General features: G+C 51.3%; 1 protein-coding gene across 1 annotated transcript in view; it reads right to left on the minus strand.

Annotated features, from left to right (window-relative positions):
* TOX2 (TOX high mobility group box family member 2) overlaps positions 1 to 16,052 on the minus strand; it is a 156,470-nt gene extending 140,418 nt beyond the window's left edge. Inside the window, exon 1 of the mRNA XM_075517433.1 lies at positions 15,869 to 16,052. Coding sequence (XP_075373548.1) covers positions 15,869 to 15,970 — 102 coding nt within the window. The 5' untranslated portion in view covers positions 15,971 to 16,052. The remainder of the gene's footprint in view (positions 1 to 15,868) is intronic.
* Between the last annotated feature and the right edge of the window lie 9,241 nt (positions 16,053 to 25,293).

Consider the following 25,293-nt stretch of genomic DNA (forward strand, 5'->3'; position numbering starts at 1 on the left):
GTCACTGAGGTGAGTGAAGGGAGGAGGGAGGAGAAGGAGCATGAAGGATTACATCAAGAACCGGCCCCCCGAGACCCGTCTGCGATGCACATCTGCACATCAAGCTGTCAGCAACCAGCATTCAGCCCCACCGGGGTTTACTTGCTCCAGAGGAGGAATTCATTTTGCACTCAACTAATGTAACCCCAAAGTGCTTTAAAACAATATTCCTCTAATAGAGACATTACAACAGCCATTATTTTCCTGTTTAGAGTTAAACTAAGCAAATACAAAGGTAACTTTATTTTAAACAAACTACCATCATCACAAAAAATGGATACCAAATATTCTCCTCCACCGTATGGTGAATTTAACTTTATTTTTTTGCTCTTCTTGGAGGAGACACACTCATTGGCAAACACCAGCTTGTGCAGCAACATCATAAAGAAACTGGAAAACACTTCCCTCAAAATCCTCTTGCTTAACGGCAGTTAAGAAAGCTCTGTTTAATAATATATTTAATTTCAAGCTCTCCTTGCCCCTACTTTCTAGACAAGTGTATACTCTAATGACCCATTGAAAAAAAAAAATAATTTCTGAATTATTCCCAAGTATTATGTTCTTGAAAGTATTCCTAGTTGTCTGTGACTTACCAGTGGGCTTCATTTTTCCTACCCATCCCACCAGCATCTGTAATGATCGGGAGGGGTCTGCGTTTGCTGCGACAGCCGTATAAATCCAAAGTAACTCAGAGGAAGCAAACGGATTTGCCCCACAGGGAGCAAGCCTGATCCTCGTATCCTCCATGCCACAGTACTACTTGTTCAGACCATCTCTGACTTCAGTCCTGTTTTACAAAGCCTGGAACTTCCGATCACGCTCAGGATAAGTGCACCTGGCCTGCGCTAGCATTAACAGCGCTCTCTTTCATGAGATACACAAGTCATCGGATTACAGAGAGCAAAGAGCTCCGTAGCAGCGGCCAACTTTTGCTGGATTCCCTTAGCAGCTGCAGCCTCACGGGCTTTGAAGCGAGCAGACACATCAGACACACACCAGCTGTCTCTTGCACCTCCAGAGTTACCACAAATTTATTGAGCGATCGAGTGAATTCGTATGTTGAGTCCGCCGTGCTCTGAGCTGCCCCAGGCTTCCCAGGACAGGCTTTGCATGAGCACATTTGATCTCTTTAGTCAAAAAGGTCTATACGTAACTTTACATGCATCCAGGTGATTTTTAAATGTCAGCTTTGCTAAGCAGCACGAAGATACCTGCTGCTTACAGGCTCACCTTCTCTGAAGCATCCCAAAGCTACCACTGTTACTACTCCAGTGGTTATTTCTTTGCAAGGAAACTCAGAGCCAAGGGGCACAGGTTTGCAGGTGGCATGAAACCCCGAGACGGCCGAGCCACTCTGCAGCCCTCTTGCACGAGCAGTCCCAGGATAAGGGCTCCAAACAGGGCTGCGAGTGTGAGCTCTTCCTCTCCGACAGCCAAGAACGCCAAAGTCGCTTTGCACAAAGTGTCTTCCTCTCTCTGCCTCGTCATCTCCCGCGGATGCCATGGGCAGCGCAGATCCCCAGCAGCAAACACCCTGCTGTGCGCTGCCCTAGTTTATAAAGCTCTTCCAGGGTGGAGGCTGCACCGCTGTACCCCCTGTGCTCCCAGCAGGTCTTTTTGGGCCTCAAGAACTTAATCTGAGCATGCGCAACACAGAGGAGAAGACCTGAAGACTATTCTCATTTCTCCCACCACCAGGACAGTTGCTCGGTGCTGTTGCTGAGCCTTGCGCTGAACGTATCCTTGGAACTGCTGCAGAGCCATGCCCTCTCCTGCAGCCCCAGCAAGGTGCCCAGCACAGGGCACTACATATTGCTGGTGTGAATCACAGCACTGGTCCTCGGCCCAAGTGGCAACGCTGCAGGTCTCAATGCTCCTCTGAAGACAAACTTTTTGATGCTGGGGCACCTTATAAGGAGCATGCGCTGGAGTCCTGCCATCCCTGTGCTTGTGCCGTAGGATGCATGCAAATATACCTGAAGGTCCAACAGCTGCTGGAGGCTGCCAAGTACATCCTCTTTAACCTCCAGACCCACTGCAATGCCACCACAGAAGAAAAACAGTGGCCAGGACACCAACACAGCTTTGGCTGGATCTAGTCCCTGAACCCCAATGCATAGCTGCACCCATTCCACTTCATCCCTAGTCTGAGAGATGGCATTTTTTAGCTGAAACTCAAGTGACTCATGAACACGGCATCCTGCACACGCAGCTCGGTTGGTGCAGAGCGTCGCACAGCCGTGCTGCAGCGCACCAGGAGCATCAGGCCAGTTTCCCCCAGCCAAGGAGCCAGCCTGGGCACCCTTTAATTCTGTGGCAATGCGGATTAATTGGAGACTGCGACAGGAATAGATGTACAGCTATCTTAAGCATTCATCAACCTTATAAAGGTTAATTCATTAGCCTTTCTGCCCCAGAAACAAGTTCTGCCTTCGTTTAGACCTCTGCAGACTCACCGGCTCAGAGGAGGTTTCAGAGATGTAACCTGGGCAAATTTTATCAATGAATTCAAATCTTGAGCTAAATCAGAAGGAGGAATGGATTTACCCTAATCCCCTCCAAACATTCATCAGCATCACCTGCCAGCTCAGCAGGATTTAATCTCTTTTTAATCTCTCAAAAAACAGTGGAGTATATGAGGAAGAGGTTGGGCACACAGCAATGGTGGATCTCTCTGGGGTTTTTTTTTTTGTTTGTTTGTTTTGTTGTTGGTTTTTCTTTTTAATAATTCTGGCTGCCAAATCATATTAAGCAGCACCTGGAAATTCATTAAGATCTTTGCTAATATCACTTTCCAGGTAAACAACCGGTTGCCACCGAGACAGCGTGCACACTTCAGAGGAGGGCCCACGCTCTTTGGCGTAGGAGGAGAGGTGCCCATCCAGCAGCCTCTGCAGGAACACAGGATCTCCATGAAGATGCTGCAGGAGCTCGAATCCCATCGGCTGGCTGGCGCCGAGCACAGGGACTGCACAGGCAGGCTTTGCCCCGGACCGTGGGCAGTGATGGGGCAGAGATGCGGCAAGCCACTTCTCGGTGCTAGCGCAGAACCACGCACGTAGCAGCCACCAACGCTGCTGCAAACCCTGCAGCAGAAACACAGACCCCGGTGCCAAAAAACAAGTTTTGCTGTGCAGGTACCATACTCTATAAACAGCTTAAATCCCAGCCCTGAGTGACTTACGGGGTGTTTTCATGCCTCCCACTAAAACTACCAGCAACAACGGCGATATTGGCTCAGATGGCTGTGGATGTCGTGACCCGTGGCATCCCACCCCCGATGGCTGCTGAGCCAAGGGGACCCCGGCATAACGTGCCTGACGGCAGCCGAGTCAGCGTGGGGGCGAATCCGATCCAGCACGTTTAGGAGCACCCGGATTAGAGCGTTAGCGTGTGATTCTAGGTTTACATAACACCACCAAACGATTTTGGCAGAAACAATTGGTATTAGCAAGGAAAACGAAGCATCAGGAACAGCCGGCAGAGCAAAGAGACACCTCTCGCAGCAGCCCCCAGGCTAAAAAGAAAATAAATAACAAATGCAACAGAAGCAACACTTGGACAACAGGGAGGAAGAGGGGAAACCTCCGCGAGGGGAAATGAAACCTGAATCACAGCTGAGATGAGCAGGGAATTAAGCTTTCCTTTTTCACCTCCTTCCCACCCCCGTCAGACTAAGCTTTCTGCTTATTAAGGCACTCCAGTCAAGCCTGCGCCACTTAAACGCAGCAAAGGGAAAGCCGTCTCGTGCAGGGCTCCAAGCTGTGAGGTCTGAGCAGCTCCTGCCGAGCCGCCTCCGGCCCCGGGATGCTAATTGCAGAGCTCAGTGACGCCTGGGCAAGGACCCAAGGCACTGATCGCCTTGGCTAGCCAGCCCCGCGGAGCCTGGTTCCGCCGCTGCATCGGGCAAAGCACCGACAGGCATCGCGCTCGGAAACGTTCAACCACGCAAACTTCACATTGTCATTTTTACGCCGATTCAGCCTGGGTGTTGCTGGGTTAGTAGTATTGGAGGTTGTGTTTCTCCCCAAACAAATACAGCAGAAACCCCAAAGAAGGCTGGATCCCCCCCTTGGCCTCTCCAGTGGCTCCGGCTCTGGCCAAAGGGATGAGGCCACCAGTTTCAGGTGGCCCAGCTAGCCCCCGTCCTGCTGTACGTGCCACACTGCCACTGGGAGCAGCCGTGATGTGCACGCCCACGTTCAGAGAGCAGGACGGCAACCACCAGCCCTACTTTGCAGCATCTGAGGACGTCTGGTCCCTCGGAACTCTGGCCTGGTGACCTAGTGATGGGAAGAGCCATAGCAGCTCTTCAGAAACCTCTGGGTCCTGCAGCCTTCCTGCTATAACTGTGCTAAGCAAGGAGGCAGCCTGCTCTCCAGACCTTTTTTTGCCAAGTAGAGGATCCCTTCCAAGCTGGCACCATCCCCATGCTCATGGCACGATGACAGTGACACAAGCTAAAGCCCCAGATCCAGCAGCACGCTCTTCCTGCCTCTGAGCTACCCAAGATTTCCAAGTCTGAGGGCAAATGGGAAGCTCCATTTGAGCTTCAGACCATGATAGGACAATTCCACAAGAGAAGAGGATGTTGAAATCTACATTTCCCAATTAACTTAAAGCAATGCTTTCCTGCAAATGGAAACTGCACCTATGGCTCCACACGCAGCTCGTGGAGGACAGCTCTGGATAGGAGGACTTAAAATGAATCAAACTTGGTCCAAATCAGAAATAAGTTTCCATTATAACCTTGGATTTCCCCGCTATATAAGCAGTTTGATAATGACTATCACATCTTTACATTTAGATCCTGCCTATATTCCCTGAAATTCAGTACTCGGCCTCCGCTCTGGGAGCTTATAGAGGACCCAACAATTACACCTGAAACGGGGCGTGTTCTGGTCTATCACATAGGTTTAGTGTGCAGCACCTCACCTTCAGAAAGTTAGTCCTTAGATACTATCAACATCAAAATGAAAACAGGCTTCTGGTCCAGCTGGACACAGCAGGAATATGACAAAGGGACTTCGTGTGATTCCAGCAGAGCCCGCAGGCTCGGAGCAGGGAAGTCGCCTGCGTGGGGCGGCACCGCTGCCACGCGAGGCACGGCAAGGTGCAAGAGTGAGAGCAGCCGACGATAATTTTGTACGAGGCTGCCCTTGTTTCCAGCTCTTCACTAATTTCCTCTCAAACTTGCACACTGTGACCTTTCCAGCCAAAATAACAAAATAAATTAAACCCTGCACTCTGATAGGAATAGTAACACATGCAGGGAAAGGATGCCGGAGCCAGCTCTGGAGCCTGCAATCTGGATCCCTGCTCCTACAGGATGTGTTTCTAAATCTCAGTCAATACCGCATGTTTTCCAAGGAATGAGGCATTTCACATTTTATTAATTCTAACTAAAGCCCTTTTTATTACAAACTTCCTATTTAGCATTTGATTGCAGCCGTCACCACTGAGACTCTCACTGTATCAGAGCAGAAAATCCATGGCTCATAGGTGGTGCAGGCTGTATATTGATATTTTTCTCTCTTGCCATCTCAATCCCAGAAGGTGCTATTGGAATTATTTTAAATACACTTCCAGAGGTCCCTTCCAGCCTCAGCTATTTTATGATTTTAAACATGTATTTGTTTCATTTGCTCTCTCACACAAATTTGGTACCCCACTTCCACAGATGACTGAAGTCACATATTGTTATTCCCACCAGGGTTTGGCCTCCCCCAAAAGAAGGTCACTACATGCCAACCACCTTACTTAAAGGGCTGCAAGCTTATGAAGTTAAAAAGACCATTTCATTAATATTTTTCCCGTTTTCAAAGCCCAACTCTTAAGTGGAAAAACTGATTTAATATAGTTTTCATAAAACCTACACTCTGGTCTGATTTAAATCAAATGGTTAAATACTCCACATGTACCATTTGGCACAGCCACGACAGAACTATCTGGTTTGCAAACAGACAGCCACCCACAATTAATTTGCCACCTTGACACAGAAATGCAGGTTGTCAATTAATTAAAAAACACATGCCACTAGTCTTCAGTTCACTTTATGACTTGCAGCCTTTCCTCCTCGGCAGACTCTTTATCCTAAGTGGGGCGGGGGGGGGGGGGGGGGTGTAATATATAAACCTACCACCTAATAATGAAAACATGACTCTGGTTTTCTTGGCATCTAATAAATGTTGTTCTCTGCTTTAACAGATTTATCAGGTTTAAAACCACCACGTCGCCAACATCCGTCTGGGGTAGAGGAGACCAGACTGTAATTCCAGTGCAGGTTCCTAAATATACACAGATTGAAGCCTGCGTGACCTCACCGTCTGGCTGCAGGGTTAGAGCCATGGCGCTTGCTGGAAGGTTTTTCTTCTGCTTTCAAGGGCTGTTTGATCTTCAATCAACAATGCTTATCAGTGGTAAAGTCCGCCAGCCATTCCCAAAAGTTTGATATTTTTAACAGCACATTCTTCTTCTCCTCTGAATGCTATTTAGAGACAAGATAACGCATCAGGGGAAAAGTTGCCTCCCTGGGTTTAACACGGACAAATACAGCAGGACCTGATCAGGAGGAACACATATTTCCCAGTGCTACGACAAGCCCCAGCTTCTGTGGTTCATGTTCCCCCCCCCCGGTATTGCTGCTTTTTCTTCTTCAGATGACAGCCAAACACTTTTTTGCGCCCATTGCACAAGCTGGGACAAACCAAGATAATTCAATTAACGTGTTTCCATACAAAATTTCCTCTAAAGTTTTCCTAAATTTAATTTCCATGCTGTCAAAGTTTCTTTAATTTTCACTAAGGACTCCGGGGCACACTGCCCCTCTTCTGACGCTAGGGACTAGAAATCTAATTCTCTAAAAATACATCATTCTTCCACGGCAGGCACGCTGTGCTGAGATGGCTCGCCGTATAAAAACCCACTGTTCAAAGAAGCACCCATGAAAAATGAGAAACACGGAATGCATCTAAACTGCTATTTTTTGACAGAGAAAAAGAAATTTACCTTTATTTTAGGGTTCAGTAAGTGTAAGCAATGGAACAAGAAGTCTTTTAACTCAGAGCTAGCGAGCAGCACCAGCCAGGAGACCTGAAGCCCGCAAACGCCTCTGTGGGCGCAGCAGTGCTGGACTCGGATAAGCCAGCCTTCGGATAAGCCAGCCCATGCCGGCCTCCCCCCGGCTGCAGTGCCCCGAAGGTCCCCGGGACCCTGGCTGCATCCTCCCCATGGTGTAAAGGAAAGGTGATGGTAGAGGTGCAATGAAACAGCTCACCGCTGACCCAGAGGTCAGCTTTTGGGGGAGAAAGGAGCTCAGCCTGCCCGCTGCTGGGAACAGGACTGGGGTCCACCAGCTCCCCACGCGGACAGCGAGCTGCTGCGAGACCAGCACCACGTGAGGCCAAGCTCCCCGTTACCACCACCTGCCCCATCCCCTACACAGGGCCCTCCTTCACATTAAAACTGTTGCATTTGAGGCTTTTCAAATGGCTTAATTGCTCCTAATGAGCTGTACAGCTCTGCCACCTTCCCAGGGAGAGGGAGGAGATGCTCAGGGAATAAACTGCTGAGTAAATCAGGCTGGAAAGGTGAAAGTCGTTGATAGGTATAAACGTGGAGATCCACGTCTTTGGAATACAGAAGCCTTTCAGGGTGCTCCGGGCTCTGCTTGCAGCTCTCCAGGTACCTGGGTCTCCTGCAACAGATGCTCAGTGCTCGGGATGGCTCGAACTGTTCCTAAAAATAACCCCCAAATACCTGGGGTACCCCAAAATGACCTGCTGCTTCTGGAGATGGAGACCTAGGCCAGTTCACACAGAGGATAAATGGCAGAGCCACAACACAGCCCTCACCTCCCAGCCCTGACCGCAGGCGAGTGCCGGCTCCACCCTGCAAGCAGAAGGAGATGAAGAGAAGACGATGGTTTTCTCTGGAGGGGAGAGGGAGAGGGAGAGCACGGCGTGCAGGCAAACAGCCGGGGAGAAAGGGGACGGAGCCTCCCTGACGAGTCCAGACGAGAATGGAAACTCTGAGTCATCGGTAGGTTTTGTGGGAAGAAAAACCTGCTAATGTGATCCAGCTAATCCGATAAAAAAAAAAAAAAAGCACTCCTCGCCACTGCCAAGGTGGAACAGGATCCATGGGGCACGGGCAGCCCGCTCCCAGGTGAAAATACAACCCGGGTGACAGAGAGGATGGTGGCATGTCACCAGGGCGAGGGCGGCACGTGCCAGCACGCCTGGTGCTCGCTGCCCCGTCTCCCCCGAGCGCCCGGTGCTGGGGCTGCCCATGTGGAGCGGGGCTGCCCTGCCCTTCTCGGCAGGGCTGGGGGCTTCAGCCGCCTGGACGCGAAGGTGCACATCAGGAGCGGGGAGGAGAGGCTCCGGGCAGAGCCACAGCAAGTTTTACCATCCACCCAGCCTGGGAATAGGGCCCTGTACTGACTCCCCCCTTTTCTAGCTCCTGCTGGGTTATGAGATCCTTAGAAACACAGAAAAAAAAAAAAAAAAAATGCACCATGAAAGCAAGAGGCTGGGTCCTTAAACCAACAGAAAAAAAATTAAAATATCTACATTTTAAACGTTCGCACAATCCAGCCTCCTGTGTCCAGGCTATAATTAGAGGTCAAGAAACTGCCTCAGACCAAGAGTCACCCGATTTCTGCAGATAAGGTTCCTCAGAAGCCGCGTGCGGCAACCAGCATAAACCGATGCTCAAATAATCTTTCCATAATGACAATTACTGGTCCAGGGCCCTAATTTAACACTTACCGAACAGTTACATTCGCCACAGAGCTGAACTGAAATCGCACAGTCGTCAGGAAGAGATTTAATTATATCTGCAGAGGTCAACCAATCTATGCAAAAGATTACGGCGGAGGAGAGATATTCTGTGGCATAATGCAAAGATTTCGCCTGCAGGCGACGCAGCTTCCAATGCCATTTTTCAAAGAAGAAATGGCATCCATCAGAACAAAACCACCAGAGGGAAACAATGGCGGGGGGGGGACGCAGATGATTAAAATATTTAAATCTGGTCATATAAGTGCAAAATCAGGCAATTTAACACTGTTTTCAATGACACACTTTTTTTTTTTTTTAAAGAATGGTTTGATTAGTGCTTGTTTCAGTAAGTTTTGTTGCAAGATTTCTCCCCCCTGCAGCTGAACTGTGCATCCCCAAATATAAGCTTTAATTATATGGAAACGTGTGTGTAAAATCACGAAGGTGGAACATTAGAGCTCAAACCTCCAATTAGGAGTTAATGGTATCGAAGCTGGAATCACACTAACACTTTTCCCTGACTTTAGAAATGCAGAATAAAATATAAAGAAGAGGCAGAGAAGGTGGTGCACAACAGCTTCAGACAGAAGCCTTGCACTCGCTGGATGGAAAATTGTCAAGGAAAACACATTAGCGGCACAATAACTTATTTTTAATGTAGAGCTGTTAGGAAAACACAATTATATGCTTCATTTATACTGAAAGATATAACCCAACTTATGGTAAAAGCATTTAGAGCTCATTTTGTAAAAAAAAACGGATGAGCACAAAGGTAACAGGGAAAAATTGTGCACCTAGAGGGGATAACGCTCCCCCACCACAGCACCACGGTCCGTTCGCAGCAGCGGAGGAGTCCTCACCTCCTGCTTCTCGCACCCGGCGCCAAGGAGATGCAAAGTGAAGGCAGAATGAAAATAGAGATTTTTCTTCAAATGCTGCAGAAATACCACCAGGAAAGGAGGCGGCAGCACCCATTCTTACAACTAGCAAAAGCAGGGCCCGGAAAGAGCTCGGCAAGGGTTACAGGTGCTCTCCCCACCACCATGGAGCGAGCGGCAGCCATGCACTACGCAAGCTATAGGATGTTCCGGTCTGTTACAAGCAAAATACAATTTATCAAGAGAATGTTTTCTCCATTATGGATGCACAAACTGATCCTGGCGCCTGTTGCAAGCTCAGATGTATAGAGCAAGTCCGGAGCTGTTCATGGATTTACCCTGTGGTTATGGCGGTGTAACACGCAATAGGCTTTGGACCACTGATTTAGGGGTCAACGTTTATAATTTATTTGAAGCATCATAAATAAACCAGAGAAACTTGCAAAACGTTGATCCTGAATTTTGGTGTCTTGATGCCTCCTCTGCTACAGGGGCTTTCATGGATCAGACCCTTGACAAGGTTATTCAGAAGCGGCCCTAACAAACACGTTGTTATATACAAGTCAGACCAGTCTTCAAAATATCTCCATTGTTCCAAAACCAACCAGCTTAAAGCCTTCCCTCTGCACATATAGAGAGAACTACAATTTCTATGAATGGATGGACATTCATTATTAAGCTCCCAATCCCTGACTTAAAGCCCAAGGCAAAATGGAGCTTCAAACGTTCTGCTGTGCAACCCATCGAAGATCGCTCTGCAGAACGCCGGGTTGTCCCACTGAGTAGCTCAAACACTTTTCAGAGGAAGCCCTTGCCCATATTCAGGGCCTAAAAAAATCCACATTTGCAAATCAACAGGAGCTGCCTGCCAAATGAGAATAAAATGGGCCCCAAATTAAAAATTTGCCTAACTTTGTTCCCCATCCAAAATCCTCCATCTCCAAAGAAAGATTTATGCTACTTCAAAACAGTTGGCTTAGAAAGTAGAAAGGAAAAGAATATATTTTATCTTCCAGAATGGCAAAGCAGTTCTGGAACGACGAAAAAGGGACCGTGTTTATCACTGCAATGTACAATTTATGGTAAAAGTCAAAACAAAACAGAATGTTCCACAGAAATGCATTCGCTACATTGACCCGGGCTCCTACCAGCAGCTCAGATCCCATTTCTGAAGGGTTCTTAAAAGAAGAAGAGAGCATTGGTTGCAGATTAATACTCATCTCATGACTAGCAGATTTTAATTATCCATAATTTATGATGGTGTATTGGTGAAATAGCTTTTGTCAATTTATCAGCCTAAAAGGCAAGACACAGGGTGTGTTTGGAGATGCAAAGCCACGGAGCCCTATTAGAAAGATTTCAAACAAGTTTTGATAGTGCTGTTGAATCCTACAGAAATGCTACAGGGTTAACAGGGGTCCCCAGCACGTAGCTCCCATTAACTGCTGGGGATCCCCAAGGACCATGGGCATTCCCAGTGTCACAGCAGTGTGCTTGCTCTGCAAGGATTAGGTATTCCCAGGCTGGGTCCTCCTCCTCCTCCTCCTCATCAATCATTGCCCTAAGTGGAAATTAAGCATCGTGCTAACCAAGTCTGATCATTGATACACCAGAAGCAACTAAGAAGAATTTATATTTAAATTTCTTTCTGCGGGAAGAATAGAGAGATGTTAATTCACTCCCCGCAGTTGCCCGTAGGGAGAAGGGAGCAGGATTATTCCTCGTGCATCACAGCACAGCATCCCTGCATATGCTGGGTGAAAGAGCACGCGGTACTGTGCTCAGGCAGGATTCCTGCCGTATGCCTCCCTTGCAAAAGCAATTTTGTCTGAGCTAAGAATGAAAAACCCCTTTCTGTACTTTGTGGACCCACATAATTTAAGATCTGGGAAAATCCTTCCATGCTGGTATATCAGATAGCATATTAGATCCTGTTGCTAAAGCTCTGCTAAGAGCAGAATGAGCCCCTGTGTTACTAAACTGCACAGTTTTTTTTCCTATGGTTTGCTTATTGTGAAACACAAATGCAAAGGGTCTTCCTAGAGTTTAAGTGGGAAAAATCCCCAAATTTTCTTGAAGCAACTGGGGGAATGTGAAAACATCCCACCACAGACTGACAATCCCCTTACGTGGAGCAGGAACATGTTGCCTCGCCCCCGTAACACCATCACAACACCACGAAGCCCCACTTCCCCAGCAAGGGAGCAGGAGGGGGTCTGCAGCAGCTACCAGCGTCCCAGGAAAAAGGCCAGCGGGGACAGAAAAAAGTGGCTTTAGAACCAGATTTAAGAGAGGAATCCGAAATGAAGGTAGGTGCTCCCTTGAGCAGGGCTCAGGTGGCCAGTGACAGAGATGGGTGTCACAGTTTGGACGAGGGCTCCAAGCAGAGATGGTACCACTTTCAGCTGAATCCCCCCAGTCCCTCGTAGCCGCTGTGCAGACACAACCTGATGCACAAGTGGTGTTTCTTCCGTGCAGTCCCAATGACGGAGAGGTCCTGGATCCAGCCCACAAGAAGGAGGCGAGGGGCCGGCACCCCGGAGTGGGAAATGCTCGTTGCAGCGTGCCCTTAGGGAAGCTTTTGGGTGGCTCTGGGAAGGTGTCACTCCTTATTGCCCCTGCACCTTGGGCTGAGCCCAGTGAAACCCTAAAAATCCTGCCAAGGAGCATCAGTCCTCCAGGCTGCAAGCAGCAGCTCCCGGGCACCGGGAAGTTTGGGGTTGGCTCCTCTTCCCACCTGCCATGGCAAGCTGCTCCGCAGGTCACCCGCAATGGGGACTGGCTTACATGGCGAGTCCTTCTTCCCCTGCTCCGATGCCACCAGCATACCCAACGCATAAAAACTCCTCACCAAAGGCAGTTAGCAGAGGGGAAGGCTCCTTCTCACCCTGCCTGCTGGGGCACAAGGGACCCCATTCTCCACCCATGGGTGTCCAGCCCCTGCTCCCCCCACTGGTCCCTCCCAGTGGCTAGCCCTTCGAGGGAAAACAGGTATGCTCCAGAAGCGGTTGAAAAAAGGGTGCAAATGCTCCCTTTCCGGGGAGGCCTCGGCTGAACGTATGCTCGCGTTCCGTTACCCCTCTAAACATCCCCTGTCCTTTTAAAAATGGACATGCTGATACCCATTAGGCACCTCTGTTGCTACAAAGAGAAACTGTGCCTTACTGCAGCACGCAGGCGAGATCAGAGACCTCACGGTAACAATATCATGTTCAGTAAGTGCACAAAACAATTACATTAACATTTCAAGATGCTTTGGGCTAAAGCGCATCTCCCCGGCAAGCTCGCTGGCGATGGGCGTGCGGGCAGAGCTCTGCTGTGCTCTCAGCGAGTTATTTATACGCAGTGACACTGCACACTCCTTCCCGGCTTCTCTGCCTCCCCCCTAAACAAATAAATAAACAAAGCAGCCCTCTGGGAAAAAAAAGCCGAACCTGAACAGAACAAGCCCTTTAAATCGAAGGGCTTTAAAGCCCCTCCATAAATTCAGTGAAGCAGGAGGACAGCGAAGAGCCTGTAAGCACTCCTTGCCCAGGTCCTTCCCGGAGCTGGATTTCATCCGGGATACCTGCATGCGATAGTGGAAGAACTTCTGATTTTTCCCCTCCACCCTACCCTACTCTGTAGCTTTCTAAAGTGGAAACGTTTTGAGGCAGACACTGTCTTAGCCCAGCTGTGGGCCGAGCCACCAGCACCGGACAGGAGCAATGAGGCTGGGACTGGTGTGAGTTTTTGGAATTTCCCGGAGGGTCCCATGCGGCTCCAAGGAAGCAGGTGTGCCCAGACAGCGCTCTCCGTAGCCAGCACAAGGTAACAGTGTGCCGGTGGCCATCCTTGGCCGTATGCCACCCCACACCGGCCGGAGAAGTTCCCCGAAGCAAAGTCTGCAAAGGCAGCAGGCGGTACCACCGCCCGCTCCGCACCGGGCCACGTTTTGATGCTGAAGTTACAACCATTATACCTGCCTTCGGCCGGGGAAACAAAGTCAACCCATTTCATCTCCAGCTTTGTTCCAGCAGCCTCATCCCACAGACAAATGTGCACCGCTGTGCATAAGCAAATGACATTTGACAACTCAGGAAAGAAGGAAAAAAAAAAAAAAAAAAAAGAGCCCTGAATAGCAGAAAAGGGTAAGTCACTTCATTCTTCCTCCCGCTGCCTTAAGATCCTCCGTAGCAGTGGCAACAGCAGCATCTGGTGGCAGTGGTCAGTACCTGGGGTGCTCCTCTCCAGCGTCCCATCCACCCTGGCCAGCACCAGCGCCGAAAGGCACCGCTCGTTCTCCCGGGCTGTGCTCGCTGGAGACCCAGAAGAGGCGATTCCCTCCGGCCCCCCGTCCGCAGCGCCGTGCGGCAGCAAGGACCCGCCGATCAACTGCGACCGCCTAATCCGGGACTAATCTCAGGGATTCAGGCCACGGATGAGCTGACAACGTGGGGCCCCGTGCACCCCAAGGCTCAGGCGGGCGCTGCTGGGGGGATGCCGGGCCCGTGCGGACCCGCGGCAGGGGCCTGCAGCACTGCGTGCGCGACCGCGAGCACCAGCTCCCGCACGGAAAAGTGGAAGGCAAACTACATCATATTCCCATCTAACAACTTCTTGGTAAAATCGAGTTCCTACAGCCGGCAGGATCTGGGGGTTGCCGCAGTTCCCGGCGGCACACGCTCGCATGATCCCAGACTTTCAGCTTCTGCACGCTTTATCAGCTGACGTTTCAGCGGCACGGATGTCCTGCTCCCAGGTGACCCGTCCCTCGTTAGTATTTTAAGAGCATATTTAGCATTTTAAGAGCAACGGCAATGATAATAAAACAGTTTGAAACTAGCAGTATGTGGCTACAAAAGAAATCAATTTAAGTTGTTTCCTTTCAGCATAATCAGGCATCTCAAAATAAATGAGAACTATTAGGCTTGCTACAACTTAATAAAAAGAGATAAATAACCCAAATGACAGAGAGCAGTTAAACACGTATATTGATACATAAAGATTAATTTGCTGCATCTGGGAAGCCACGCAGGTTTCCCTCTGCTTGCTTCGAAAGAGTTTGATCCCGAAGTATCACAACGGCGAGCCGAGCCGAGGGCATCCTGCGCTGCAGTCCCAACGCAGGAGAACACTTTCGCCCTTTACGAACGCTTTTCAGGGCGGTTACCCGAATTCGGCCCGGGAGGACGCAGCCGGGGTCACGTCTCGGAGCTCCTGGTGGGGATGCTCCCCCCTCCAAAGGGGTCTGCTTCCCACGGCTTCGCGGCCGAAACACCCGCGCTCTTTACCTACCCGCGAGGGAGGCGACGCTGGCGGAGAACTCTGTCCCCGAAGCACGGCACCCGTCCCCTTCACTTCGGCCTCCCTCGGACGAAGGGAATTTCCCGCAGCACCCCCGGCGCTCTCAAACATCCCCCCGCCGAACCCTCCCTCGTTAGCAGAGGAGAGCGCTTCGCCTTGCGGCTGCGGCGAGCGGGGAAAGGCAGGGCAGGGAGCTTTCCTCGCCGTGGGGACCGCAGGTCTTGGGGAGCACGGGCCCCGGGGCTGGGGGCCGCACTCCGCGGGAGCATCAGCGCCGGGGGCGCGCAGGCAGGTGGGTGCCGGAGGCGAGGGGCAGAGCCGGGGCCCCCGCTCGGGAGGTGCCAGCGGCCTCAGCCTCGCCAAGGAGGCGCAAAACAACCCAGCAAACAACAACAGCAAAAGTGCCCGACGACAGCCACAACGGCAAACGCCCCGCGTACACCGCTTCGGGCCAAACGCTCCCGCGGGGAAAGCGTTAAAGCAGCCCCCCGCTCGAACCGAGCACGGAAACAAACAGCCCCAAAGCGCCGCGCTCGCCCCGGAGCGTTTCTCTCCCGGCCGCGACAGCTCCCAGCCCGCCCCGCCGAGCAGCGCCCCGGGCCCGGGCTCCTCCCGCCCCGCAGCTCCGCTCGCCCCGCCGGGGAGCGCGGCGGGGCCGGTGCCGGGGCGGCCCGGGGCCCCGACGGCTCTGCCCGCGCCGCTTCCAGACCACTTTCAAAATTCCCTCCCGCAGGAGCCGGGCGCCGCCGGCACTTTCCTTCCTCCCCCCGCGGAGAAGTTGCGGGACGCGCCGAGCGAAGCCGCCCGGGCAGCCCCGCCGGGCACCGCCGCCCCCCGCATCCCCCCCGCCCGCCGCCGCCGCCGCCGCCGCCGCCCCGGTACCTTGTTGCAGTGGTAATAATCCAGCGGCCCGAGGCAAGTGGGGTCGGCGCCGGGCAGGGAGCCCACGGCGGTGGGGGCGGAGGGGTAAAACCTAACGTCCATGCCGGGGCTGCGGGCGGCGGCAGGCGGGGGCTCCAGCGGGCATGGACCCGGCTGCGGCGGCGGCGGTGCCTCTGGCGCGGGGGGCGGGGAGAGGGCGGGCGGCGGTCCCCGGCCCGCCCCGCTCCGCACCGCCCCGCGCCGGGGCCGCTATTGTTCGCGGCGGGGCCGGGCGGCTCCCCCCGGCGGCCGGGCCGCCCCCGGGCCGCTGCCGGCACCGGCGGGGCTGCGGCACCTCGGGGCGGCGGGGCGGGAGCCCCCCCCCCCTCCTCCCCCGGGGCGCCTGGAAAGGGAGGAGAGCGGGACGGCACCCCCTGCCCATCCCCAGCCCACCCGGCAGGGGCGGGCGGCAGCGGCCCCGGGGGAGCGGCAGAGCGGGGGCGACACCGCTTCCCGCTCCCCGGCGGGGACCCCGCCACGTCGCCTCTGCCCCCGGCCCTCACCGAAACACCGTGCCCGGTTGTGCCCTCCTCCCGACACAGGACGGTGCCGAGCAGCCTTCCCTTCCCCCTGCACAGCCCCTGGTGCCCACCCCCTGAAGGAGGATGCTTTCCGTCATGCTGACCCCCCCTACATACGACCCCGGCACCGAGACCCCGCTTCTGAAAGGCCTGCGTCTCCCCGCGCGCTCTCCCGCCCCGGAGAGAAACGCCGCTCTCGGCCCGACACCGGTGTTGGCCTCCTGCTCCCCAAGGCACGGAGACCCGCAGCCTCCCACCACCCCAGGCTGCCCGGCCTTCTACGCCTCTGCGTCTTTATAGACCCCACTGTTGAAAAGGCAGCACCCATCCATGGCCAACCAACAGCCCTCCCTCCCTGCCGTCCCTCTCCGACTCCCCACGGGCTGGGGCTTGCGACACAGACCGGCACGGAAAGCCCAAATTGAGCAGCACCCATCCATGGCCAACCAACAGCCCTCCCTCCCTGCCATCCTTCTCCGACTCCCCACGGGCTGGGGCTTGCGACGCAGACCGGCACGGGAAGCCCAAATCTAGCGGGTGGGGAGGGAGGGTGCTCTGGGTGGACAGGCTGAGCTCTGCCCGGCGGCCCTGGGGCGTGCGGGATTACCCCCTTTCTGCCACGCCACCGCGGGCTCGTCGCTCTCCCGCTCCCTTCTGCACGTCTCACAACAGGCCTCTTAGAAAACCAGCCCAGTGGAAGGGAATATTATATATGGAGCGTTTCTGCAGTATGTTATTCCATTTCCAGATACAGCGAGTTACCACAACCAATCCATATGCTCGCAGACAGCTAGGACAGGGCTGATAGAGTCAGTTTGCTGGCAAACCTACGATGGAAACGGCCTTTTTTTTTTTTTTAAAAAAAAAACCATCATGACTACGAAGGCACATTTGCAACGTGCACCCTACAGGACTCTCTGTAGCTGGAAAACTGAGCTAAATAAATGCTGAGCTCTTCCACGAGCCTCTTTCATTGCAAGAGTGTGGCCAACTCCTGCCAAATTCGGGAGGGGGGAGGCGGGCTGGGGTTTCGAGGGAATGCCAGCTCTGGGAATCAAGAGATTATGTAAAAATCGTAGCTCTCATTTAAATTAAAACCAAGCTTTTAGCCCTCGTGATGGTGGAAAAAAATTATTTGAGGATAAAAATTGATTTGGGCACAAAAGCTACTTCACATTTATTATTATTTTTCAAACCATGTGATTTTTCTGGAGAATCAGCATTGATCCTTCCGTGTTTAGCAGCGAAGCAGGTCAGCTCGCAGGAGTTCTCCATGAGGCGAGCTGCTCCGAGGGCTCCCGGGCAAAGGCGTTTTATAGAGACATATAATATTTTGCATTACGACTTTGAAGATCTGTGTTCAACTGATCTGCGCTCTTCCTGATTTGCACGCATCCAGAAAGGGCTGCTTTTCCTCCCTCCCTGTTTCAGCAAACACTGAACTGACATGTCAAATTATTAGAGCTTCATTATTTTTGTAGAACCCTCCCAAGTAGAGTGACTAGTATATTATGAAGTATAAATAATTAAAACTAAACGAGAGTTGTCAAAATAATGGAACAAAGTGTATTTTATGATGCATTATTCTGGCTTGTTTATCCACAAAATTCAGTAATTAGTAAGCAGCCTCTGAGTCATTAGTACGAATTAGCAAGGTTTTAATTAATAAAGATAATAATACAGTATCATAATTATTATATTTCATAAATTGTGGAGTCATTGCTAGCAGCAGCTTTACAGTTAAGGCTGAATTGGCTTTTTCACTTAAAGCAGGATTTAATTCTGTTGTTTCCTACAAAAATTAACACATTTCGTCACCAAACTTGCAGCGTCTCCCCAGCAGATACAACCCGGTTTCTTTTCAGTGCCTGAGACACCACAACGGTCCCGTTCAAACCATGCTAAACGCTCGTCTTTCCCAAACGAAGCTCCGTTTTCTTAATGCCTCCTCAGATCCCCGGAGCACGAGATTTACAACAATCAGCCCTGTCAAACTTTGCACATTCATCTGCCTTCGTTAGACCTCAAACAGAGACTGATCTGAAAAACCCGTCGTCACAAAGTGTTATTGCTATTAATATCCATAAATGCTTTTTTTTTTTTTTTGATATATGCCAAGGGAAGCTGGCAGAGGAAACGCTCTTCATCAAACAAATGTTCTTACAGCTCACCTCGTGTCTTCAGTGTTTCTACTCGTCAGACTGTCAGAAGAAGATAACCCGATGGAGCTGAGCATCGGTCGGCTTCCCGGCACGACCCCTGAGCAGCGCCTGGAGAATGACGTGTCACGAGTGCCTCCAGCCTCTGCGCTGCTCTGCCCATGCATCAGCAGCTCCCTCTGTGCTGGGGGGACCTGCCTGGGCTCACCATGCGTTCAGGAAGCCTCCACCTTGTACCTGCTGTTAAATCCTGCTTCAGCCTGGTTTTACCCAGGTTTCAATGTATTTTGTCCCTCGTGGTGGCACTTTGGTGTCTGCCCTATGGAGCAAGTGGGGGTCTACAAGGAGATGCAGATTTGTCTGAACTCCTGCTTTCCTCTAGCGCTTTGGTGTCCCCCCCTACGTAGGACCAACATTATACCACCTCACCCCCACCAAGGCAGAGGGATTAATGGTGCAGTGGGTGTAGGACACGCAGTACATCCTGCCTGAGCAGCAGGAGCTTGCCTGCCCTGAGGGGACTGCAAAGGCACAACCAGTGCCGGCCAAGTTTCGGATGAGGATGACTGCATCTCCTGAGCTCCGCGCGAGACGGTGTGCGCACGCGGCAGATGTGCTCCTGCTGGGTCACCCACATCGGGATTGCAGCAGAGCTTAGGAAGGAGCAAGGTGCCCTCATGCCCCTGGAAGGTTCCTCTTTGGGATCTCTGTTGTCCAAATGGAGGGAGCTGAATGATTTCAGGCACCTACTAGGTTTTTCCCAAAGTGGGGGAATTTCCCGTGCATGGGTTAGAATGCAGGTATCCACCCAGACCCCACTTTTTGGTATCTATCCTGTCTCTGAGTCTTTCCCAGCAGGTCAGAGAGAAAGCAGCCTCTCCTTTTTCAGAGCTGGTGATAACAGAGAGAAGGCTGAGCGTCTCTGGGAAGCTCAGCTCCGCAGGAGCCACTGGAGCAGGGGGATGTTGAGCCTCACAATGACAACATGTTTGTTGTCCCCTAGTGATGCCCACATTGGACAGGTCTTACCTGCCAGCCCCAGACACTCAGCTCACTTTGCCTTAGATATGTCGTGGTTTAACCCTAGCCGGCAGCTCAGCCCCCCCCAGCCGCTCGCTCACTCCCCCCCGGTGGGATGGGGGAGAGAATCGGAAGGGCAAAAGTGAGAAAACTCATGGGCTGAGATAAAGACAGTTTAATAGGGAAAGCAAAAGCCGCGCGCACAAGCAAAGCAAAACAAGGAATTCATTCACTCCGTCCCATGGGCAGGCAGGTGTTCAGCCATCTCCAGGAAAGCCGGGCGCCATCATGCCTAATGGTGACTTGGGAAGGCAAACGCCATCACTCCGAACATCTCCCCTTCCTTCTTCTTACCCAGCTTTATATACTGAGCATGACGCCATACGGCGTGGGATATCCCCTTGGTCAGTTGGGGTCAGCTGTCCCGGCCGTGTCCCCTCCCAGCTCCTTGTGCCCCCTCAGCCTCCTCGCTGGTGGCGGGGGGTGAGGAGCAGAAAAGGCCTTGACTGTGTGTCAGCACTGCTCAGCGGTGATGAAAACATCCCTGAGTTATCAACACTGTTTTCAGCACAAATCCAAAACATAGCTCCATACCAGCTACCGTGAAGAAAATTAAGTCTATCCCAGCTGAAACCAGGACAGTATTCACCCCTTATTCTATACCATCTACTTCATGCCCAGGTCCCACGCTTTCCAATACATCCCAATTAATCACCACCACCTTTCCTGTCTTTTGATATATACACACAGATATCATTCCCTTAGTCTATGGGCCATCCCTCTAAACTGTCTGTAAAATGTCCACAAATGCCCACAAAATGTCCATTGGGTTCATTTAGTCCATGACTTTGGGCTCCATCTGTTACGGTGGTCACTCAGGACAGGAGAGGTGGTGTGTTGCGTGGAGCTACCGGGCACCAAAGCCAGCTCGGGTCAGGTCACTGCCACACTTGCATTGCTTCTTGTAAGGCTTCTCCTCCATTGGTTCAGGTGGTTCCTGCTGTAGTAAAGTTTATAACGTGCAACTCAAATAATGGGTTACAGCAATTTAAAGGTATTTCCATTACATTCTCCACCCCTGGTCCCTTTGGGCCAGGTTATAGGGTTTAACATTTCAATGAACTCCTCTCCTTGCTCCTAGCCTGGCTAGCAACAAGGCGTTCCTGCTATAGTAATTCCCGTAACATGCAACTCAAACCCCAGGTTACAACAATTTAGAGGTCTATCCATTACAATCTCCACCCTGGCCCCTTTGGACCAGGCCATAGGGTTTAACGTTGCAATGAACTCCTCCCCTTGACCCTGCTCCAGCTTGGACTTGTCCACAGACTGCAGTCCCTTAAGGTTGTACCTGCTCCCAGTGGAGCTCCCCAGTCTCTCCAGGGCTCTCTCTGCTGCGGCATAGACTTATCCACAGCCACAGTCGCTTTGAGGTGCACCTGTTCCAGCACAGCCTTCTCCATGGGCCACAATGTCTTCAGAGAGAGACCTGCTCCAGCGTGGCCTTACCCACAGCCGCAGTCCCTTCAGAAGTAAACCTGCCCCAACATGGCTGCAGTCCCTCCAGGAATGTACCTGCTCTGTCGTGGGCTTATCCATGGCCACACGCTTTGAGGTGCTCCAGCATGACCTCGTGCACAGCTACTGATGCTTCAAGGTGTACCTGCTGCAGCATGGACTTATCCACAGCCACAGATGCTTCGAGGTGTGCCTTCTCCAGCGTGGACTTATCCTTGGGCCACAATCCCTTCAGAGGTACACTGCTGTGGCACAGACATAACCACGGCCACAGAGGCTTCGAGGTGTACCTGCTCTGGCGTGGACTTATCCATGGCCACAGACGCTTCGGGGTGTCCTGTTCCCGCGTGGACTCATCCCCAGGTCAGGGTCCCTTCGGCTCGAGTTCACGCTGGAGTTCCAGCCTGTCCAGTGCAGCAGCACAGAAACAGCAGCGATGCCCTGGCCACCCGCCAGCCCCGGCGCACGGCCACTGCTGTTATCAACCAGGGACAGCAGAGTCAGATGATCAGCAGTGCAGCGAGCAGTGAAAGCAAAAAGCAGCCACTAACGAGCACCAGACTTAATATACAGTAAGGCAAGCCAGCCCCGTGGCAAGCACAGGAGCTTGTCAGTTAATAGCTAAACAGCAACAACAGCTATAAATTCGATCTAGCACATTCCAGTCAAACCTGTCATTATCTCGAACCCTTCGAGCCCCACGTTGGGCGCCAAAAAGGACTGTCATGGTTCAACCCCAGCTGGCAGCTCAGCCCCACCCAGCCGCTCGCTCACCCCTGGTGGGATGGGGGAGAGAATCGGAAGGGTAAAAGTGAGAAAACTCATGGGCTGAGATAAAGCAAAAGCTGTGTGCGCAAGCAAAGCAAAATAAGGAATATATTCACTGCCTCCCATGGGCAGGCCATAGTTCAGCCATCTCCGGGAAAGCCGGGCTCCATCACTGGTGACTTGGGAAGACAAACACCATCACTCCGAACATCTCCCCTTCCTTCTTCTTCCCCCAGCTTTACATGCTGAGCATGACGCCATACGGTGTGGAATGTCCCCTTGGGCAGTTGGGGTCAGCTGTCCCGGCCATGTCCCCTCCCAGCTCCTTGTGCCCCCCCCAGCCTCCTCGCTGGTGGCAGGGGGTGAGGAGCAGAAAAGGCCTTGACTGTGTGTCAGCACTGCTCAGCAGTGACGGAAACATCCCTGTGTTATCAACACTGTTTTCCAGCACAAATCCAAAACATAGCTCCATACCAGCTACTGTGAAGAAAATTAAGTCTATCCCAGCTGAAACCAGGACAAGATATCACCAGCCGAGCAAGTAGCATCCCAACAGTGCAAAGAATTGCAGGGATCAGCCCATGTTGCCCATTATTGGCACCAACATAACCTGGAGGAATAGTTCAGGTCGGTTAGACCTCAGAGGACCATCCTTGGGGGATCTCTCACTGCGAGGAGATCTAGGGCAGAGGGGGAATAAAGGCCAAACCTCCGGGCAGGTGTACTCACCTCCCGACACCACCTATGCCCACTGCAGGCACAGATCTGCCTGCAGGGCTGGGGCAGAGGCTTCTCCCCTCCGTGGCGTGCCGTGGCCGTTCCTCTGGGGCTGGCTCAGCTCCAGCAGAGCTGGGTGGTGTCCTCCGTAGGGAGAGCTGGGTGCCAAGGGGACAGGGAGAGGCGGTGCAGACCCTCGGCAGAGGAACAGCTTTCACATGGCTCAACGGATCAGCCACCGATCAGCAAAACACCCCCTGGATCCACAGATAGAGGACCAAGGGAAAAGCGAGGCGAGACCTTGTGCTTTGGCCAAGCGTCAAAAGGTGAGAGGGATGGCCCAGGACGGCTGGAGGGACAGCAAAGCCGGTGATACGACCCGAGCCGCAGCACTGACAGCAGAGCCGAGCCAAGCAGCTAAACGCAGAAATGAAAAGATGCTGTTCTTTTCGTTCTTTTCACAACTGACTCCTCACAAAACCCAGAATGTTTTTAGTTGCTTTGGCTGGGTCATTGAAAGAGGAGCTCCAAACATGACAACTCACATTTCATGCCTAACATTAGCCCTAGAACAGAAACAGCAGAGTGTGATTATCTCAGCAATCCCATTTAAGCCACTCGGACTCCTCACAAAGAAGAGAAAACTCTACAGTGAGTATTTCTAAATATTAGGCTAAACCCGAACAATCATAATTTCAAAGGCACCTTTTAGAAGCAGGAAAAACTGTCTGAATCTATCAGTTTCATTATTTGTTTCAGAGTAGTCCTCCTCCTTTCAACACACCATCTAAAATGCCAGCTGAAATGATTTTTAAAATAATTTAGCACAACACAGTTTATTACTTTAAAATACTGATATAATTTTTTCCACAGTATTATGCAGCTATATTTTGACATTTTAGTCTTATCCCCAGTTTATGTCTGAGAACTATTTAATTCAGGGCTACACTCCTCATTCCTGCTAGGAAGTATATAGATCTCTAAATATTCAGTAGTTTCATTGGTCATAAAAATGCCGAACAAATGGATAAAACCAATTGCCAATAAACAAAATGCAAATGTGTACATTAAAATGCAATGAAATTGGATTAATTAAATCCACATTGCATCTGGATTTACATGTAATACAAAACAAAATTAAATGCAACTCAAGAGCTTCCTATTACTTTAAAATGGGTCTGATTGCAAGCGTGTTCGTTTACCTGCGTGGGCTCTGGGTCAGGAGCTGTGCTAGTAAATAAAGACATCCACAATCTAGATAAGCTAGATTTGACCCACAAATCAAGGTTATGAATTTGGCATTTCACGTCATTTAAAATCTAATGTAAAATTGCATCTCTCTGCTAACAAAACAGATGGTATTAGGCCTTCTTTTTGGCATTGGGTTTTGGTACCTGTCCAAAAAATCTTCTTGACATCCTTTAAATGCAGCTATTTAACCACCTGTCACTTTGCTTTAGATGCCCATTGAATTTCTGACAGGAAAAACATTATTTTGTCTACACATTATTTCATGACACAAGAAACGTAGCACATATACAGCAAAGTTTACACATTGTGTGAAAATCTATTTAAAAAAAGAGGAGAGTTGTTACATGCTACTAAGGCAATTACTCTGTAATTAACGTCATTGATAGGATAAAACATTCCAGAAACCCAAATATAACAAAACAAAACAAGCTCAAACATGACAGAGAAGCATTAAGGGTGCTCACACATCAACTTACGTTGTTCTTCTGCCCAGGTGAAAGTATCTGCTCTCCTTTGGTCAAATACCAGATGGGCTGATGCTTATGAGCGGATTATTTTCCCCCCAAAATCGCCGTTAATGCGAATACTCTGAAGACAAAAGGTCCCAATACTGTAAAACACATCAGCAAGTTTCTTCTTGTGTTCGAGGTGATACAAGTGCTCGGACACCTTGATACAGCAAACCCAGGCTCCGTGCTTCCTCCTAACCTTTAGGGTATTACCCAAATGGAGTTGCGGGGCGGTGGAGCCTGTAAGATCCTCACCTGACTTTCTGTTTACGCAGCGAAAATATAACAAAGCTCAAGTTTAGCACATTTCACAGAGGCTAAATGTAGGAAACACAGCTGCACTGATTACCTAGTCGTTTAACCCTACGAGGAGATTTGGCAGCAAACATGAAAAGCCTCAGAGGAGCAGCTCAGGCCTTTGCGAGGTGAAGATGCCACGCGCTGGCAGAGCGCCCGACGGCCCGCTCGGCATGGCGGGAGAGGGCGGCAGTGCTCGGAGGCACGAGCCTTTGCACGAGGCTGCCTCTTCCTCAGTTTTGTCAGTAAATCTGTCCTTCGGGGCAACAGCAACACGTGGGCTTGAGAATGGCAGCTGACGGCTTGCAGAGCCAGCTCAGGGCTGTGTCGGTAGCTGCTGTTTCAGAGTGCCACAGTGAGCTGGACTCCGTTTAGGAAATACGTGATGTAGCAGGAGGAGGGTATTTTATGGTTTGTTAGCAGACCTGTCCTCTCAAAGATCATATGTGTTGTTTCTGCTGGCCAGAAGTTTCAACATGTGAGGTGAAATCCTTTCACTAACGAAGGCAGAGAGGGCCTTGTCCTTAACCTCACCTCCTTAAACCCATACCGAAAGACACTCCTCATTTTTCAAAGCGTCAAGCGACCAGCAGACCCCCCTCCTCCAAGATGTGGGGCATCCCTGT

The sequence above is a fragment of the Mycteria americana genome, chromosome 14, assembly GCF_035582795.1.
Source record: "Mycteria americana isolate JAX WOST 10 ecotype Jacksonville Zoo and Gardens chromosome 14, USCA_MyAme_1.0, whole genome shotgun sequence".
NCBI classification, from domain to species: domain Eukaryota; kingdom Metazoa; phylum Chordata; class Aves; order Ciconiiformes; family Ciconiidae; genus Mycteria; species Mycteria americana.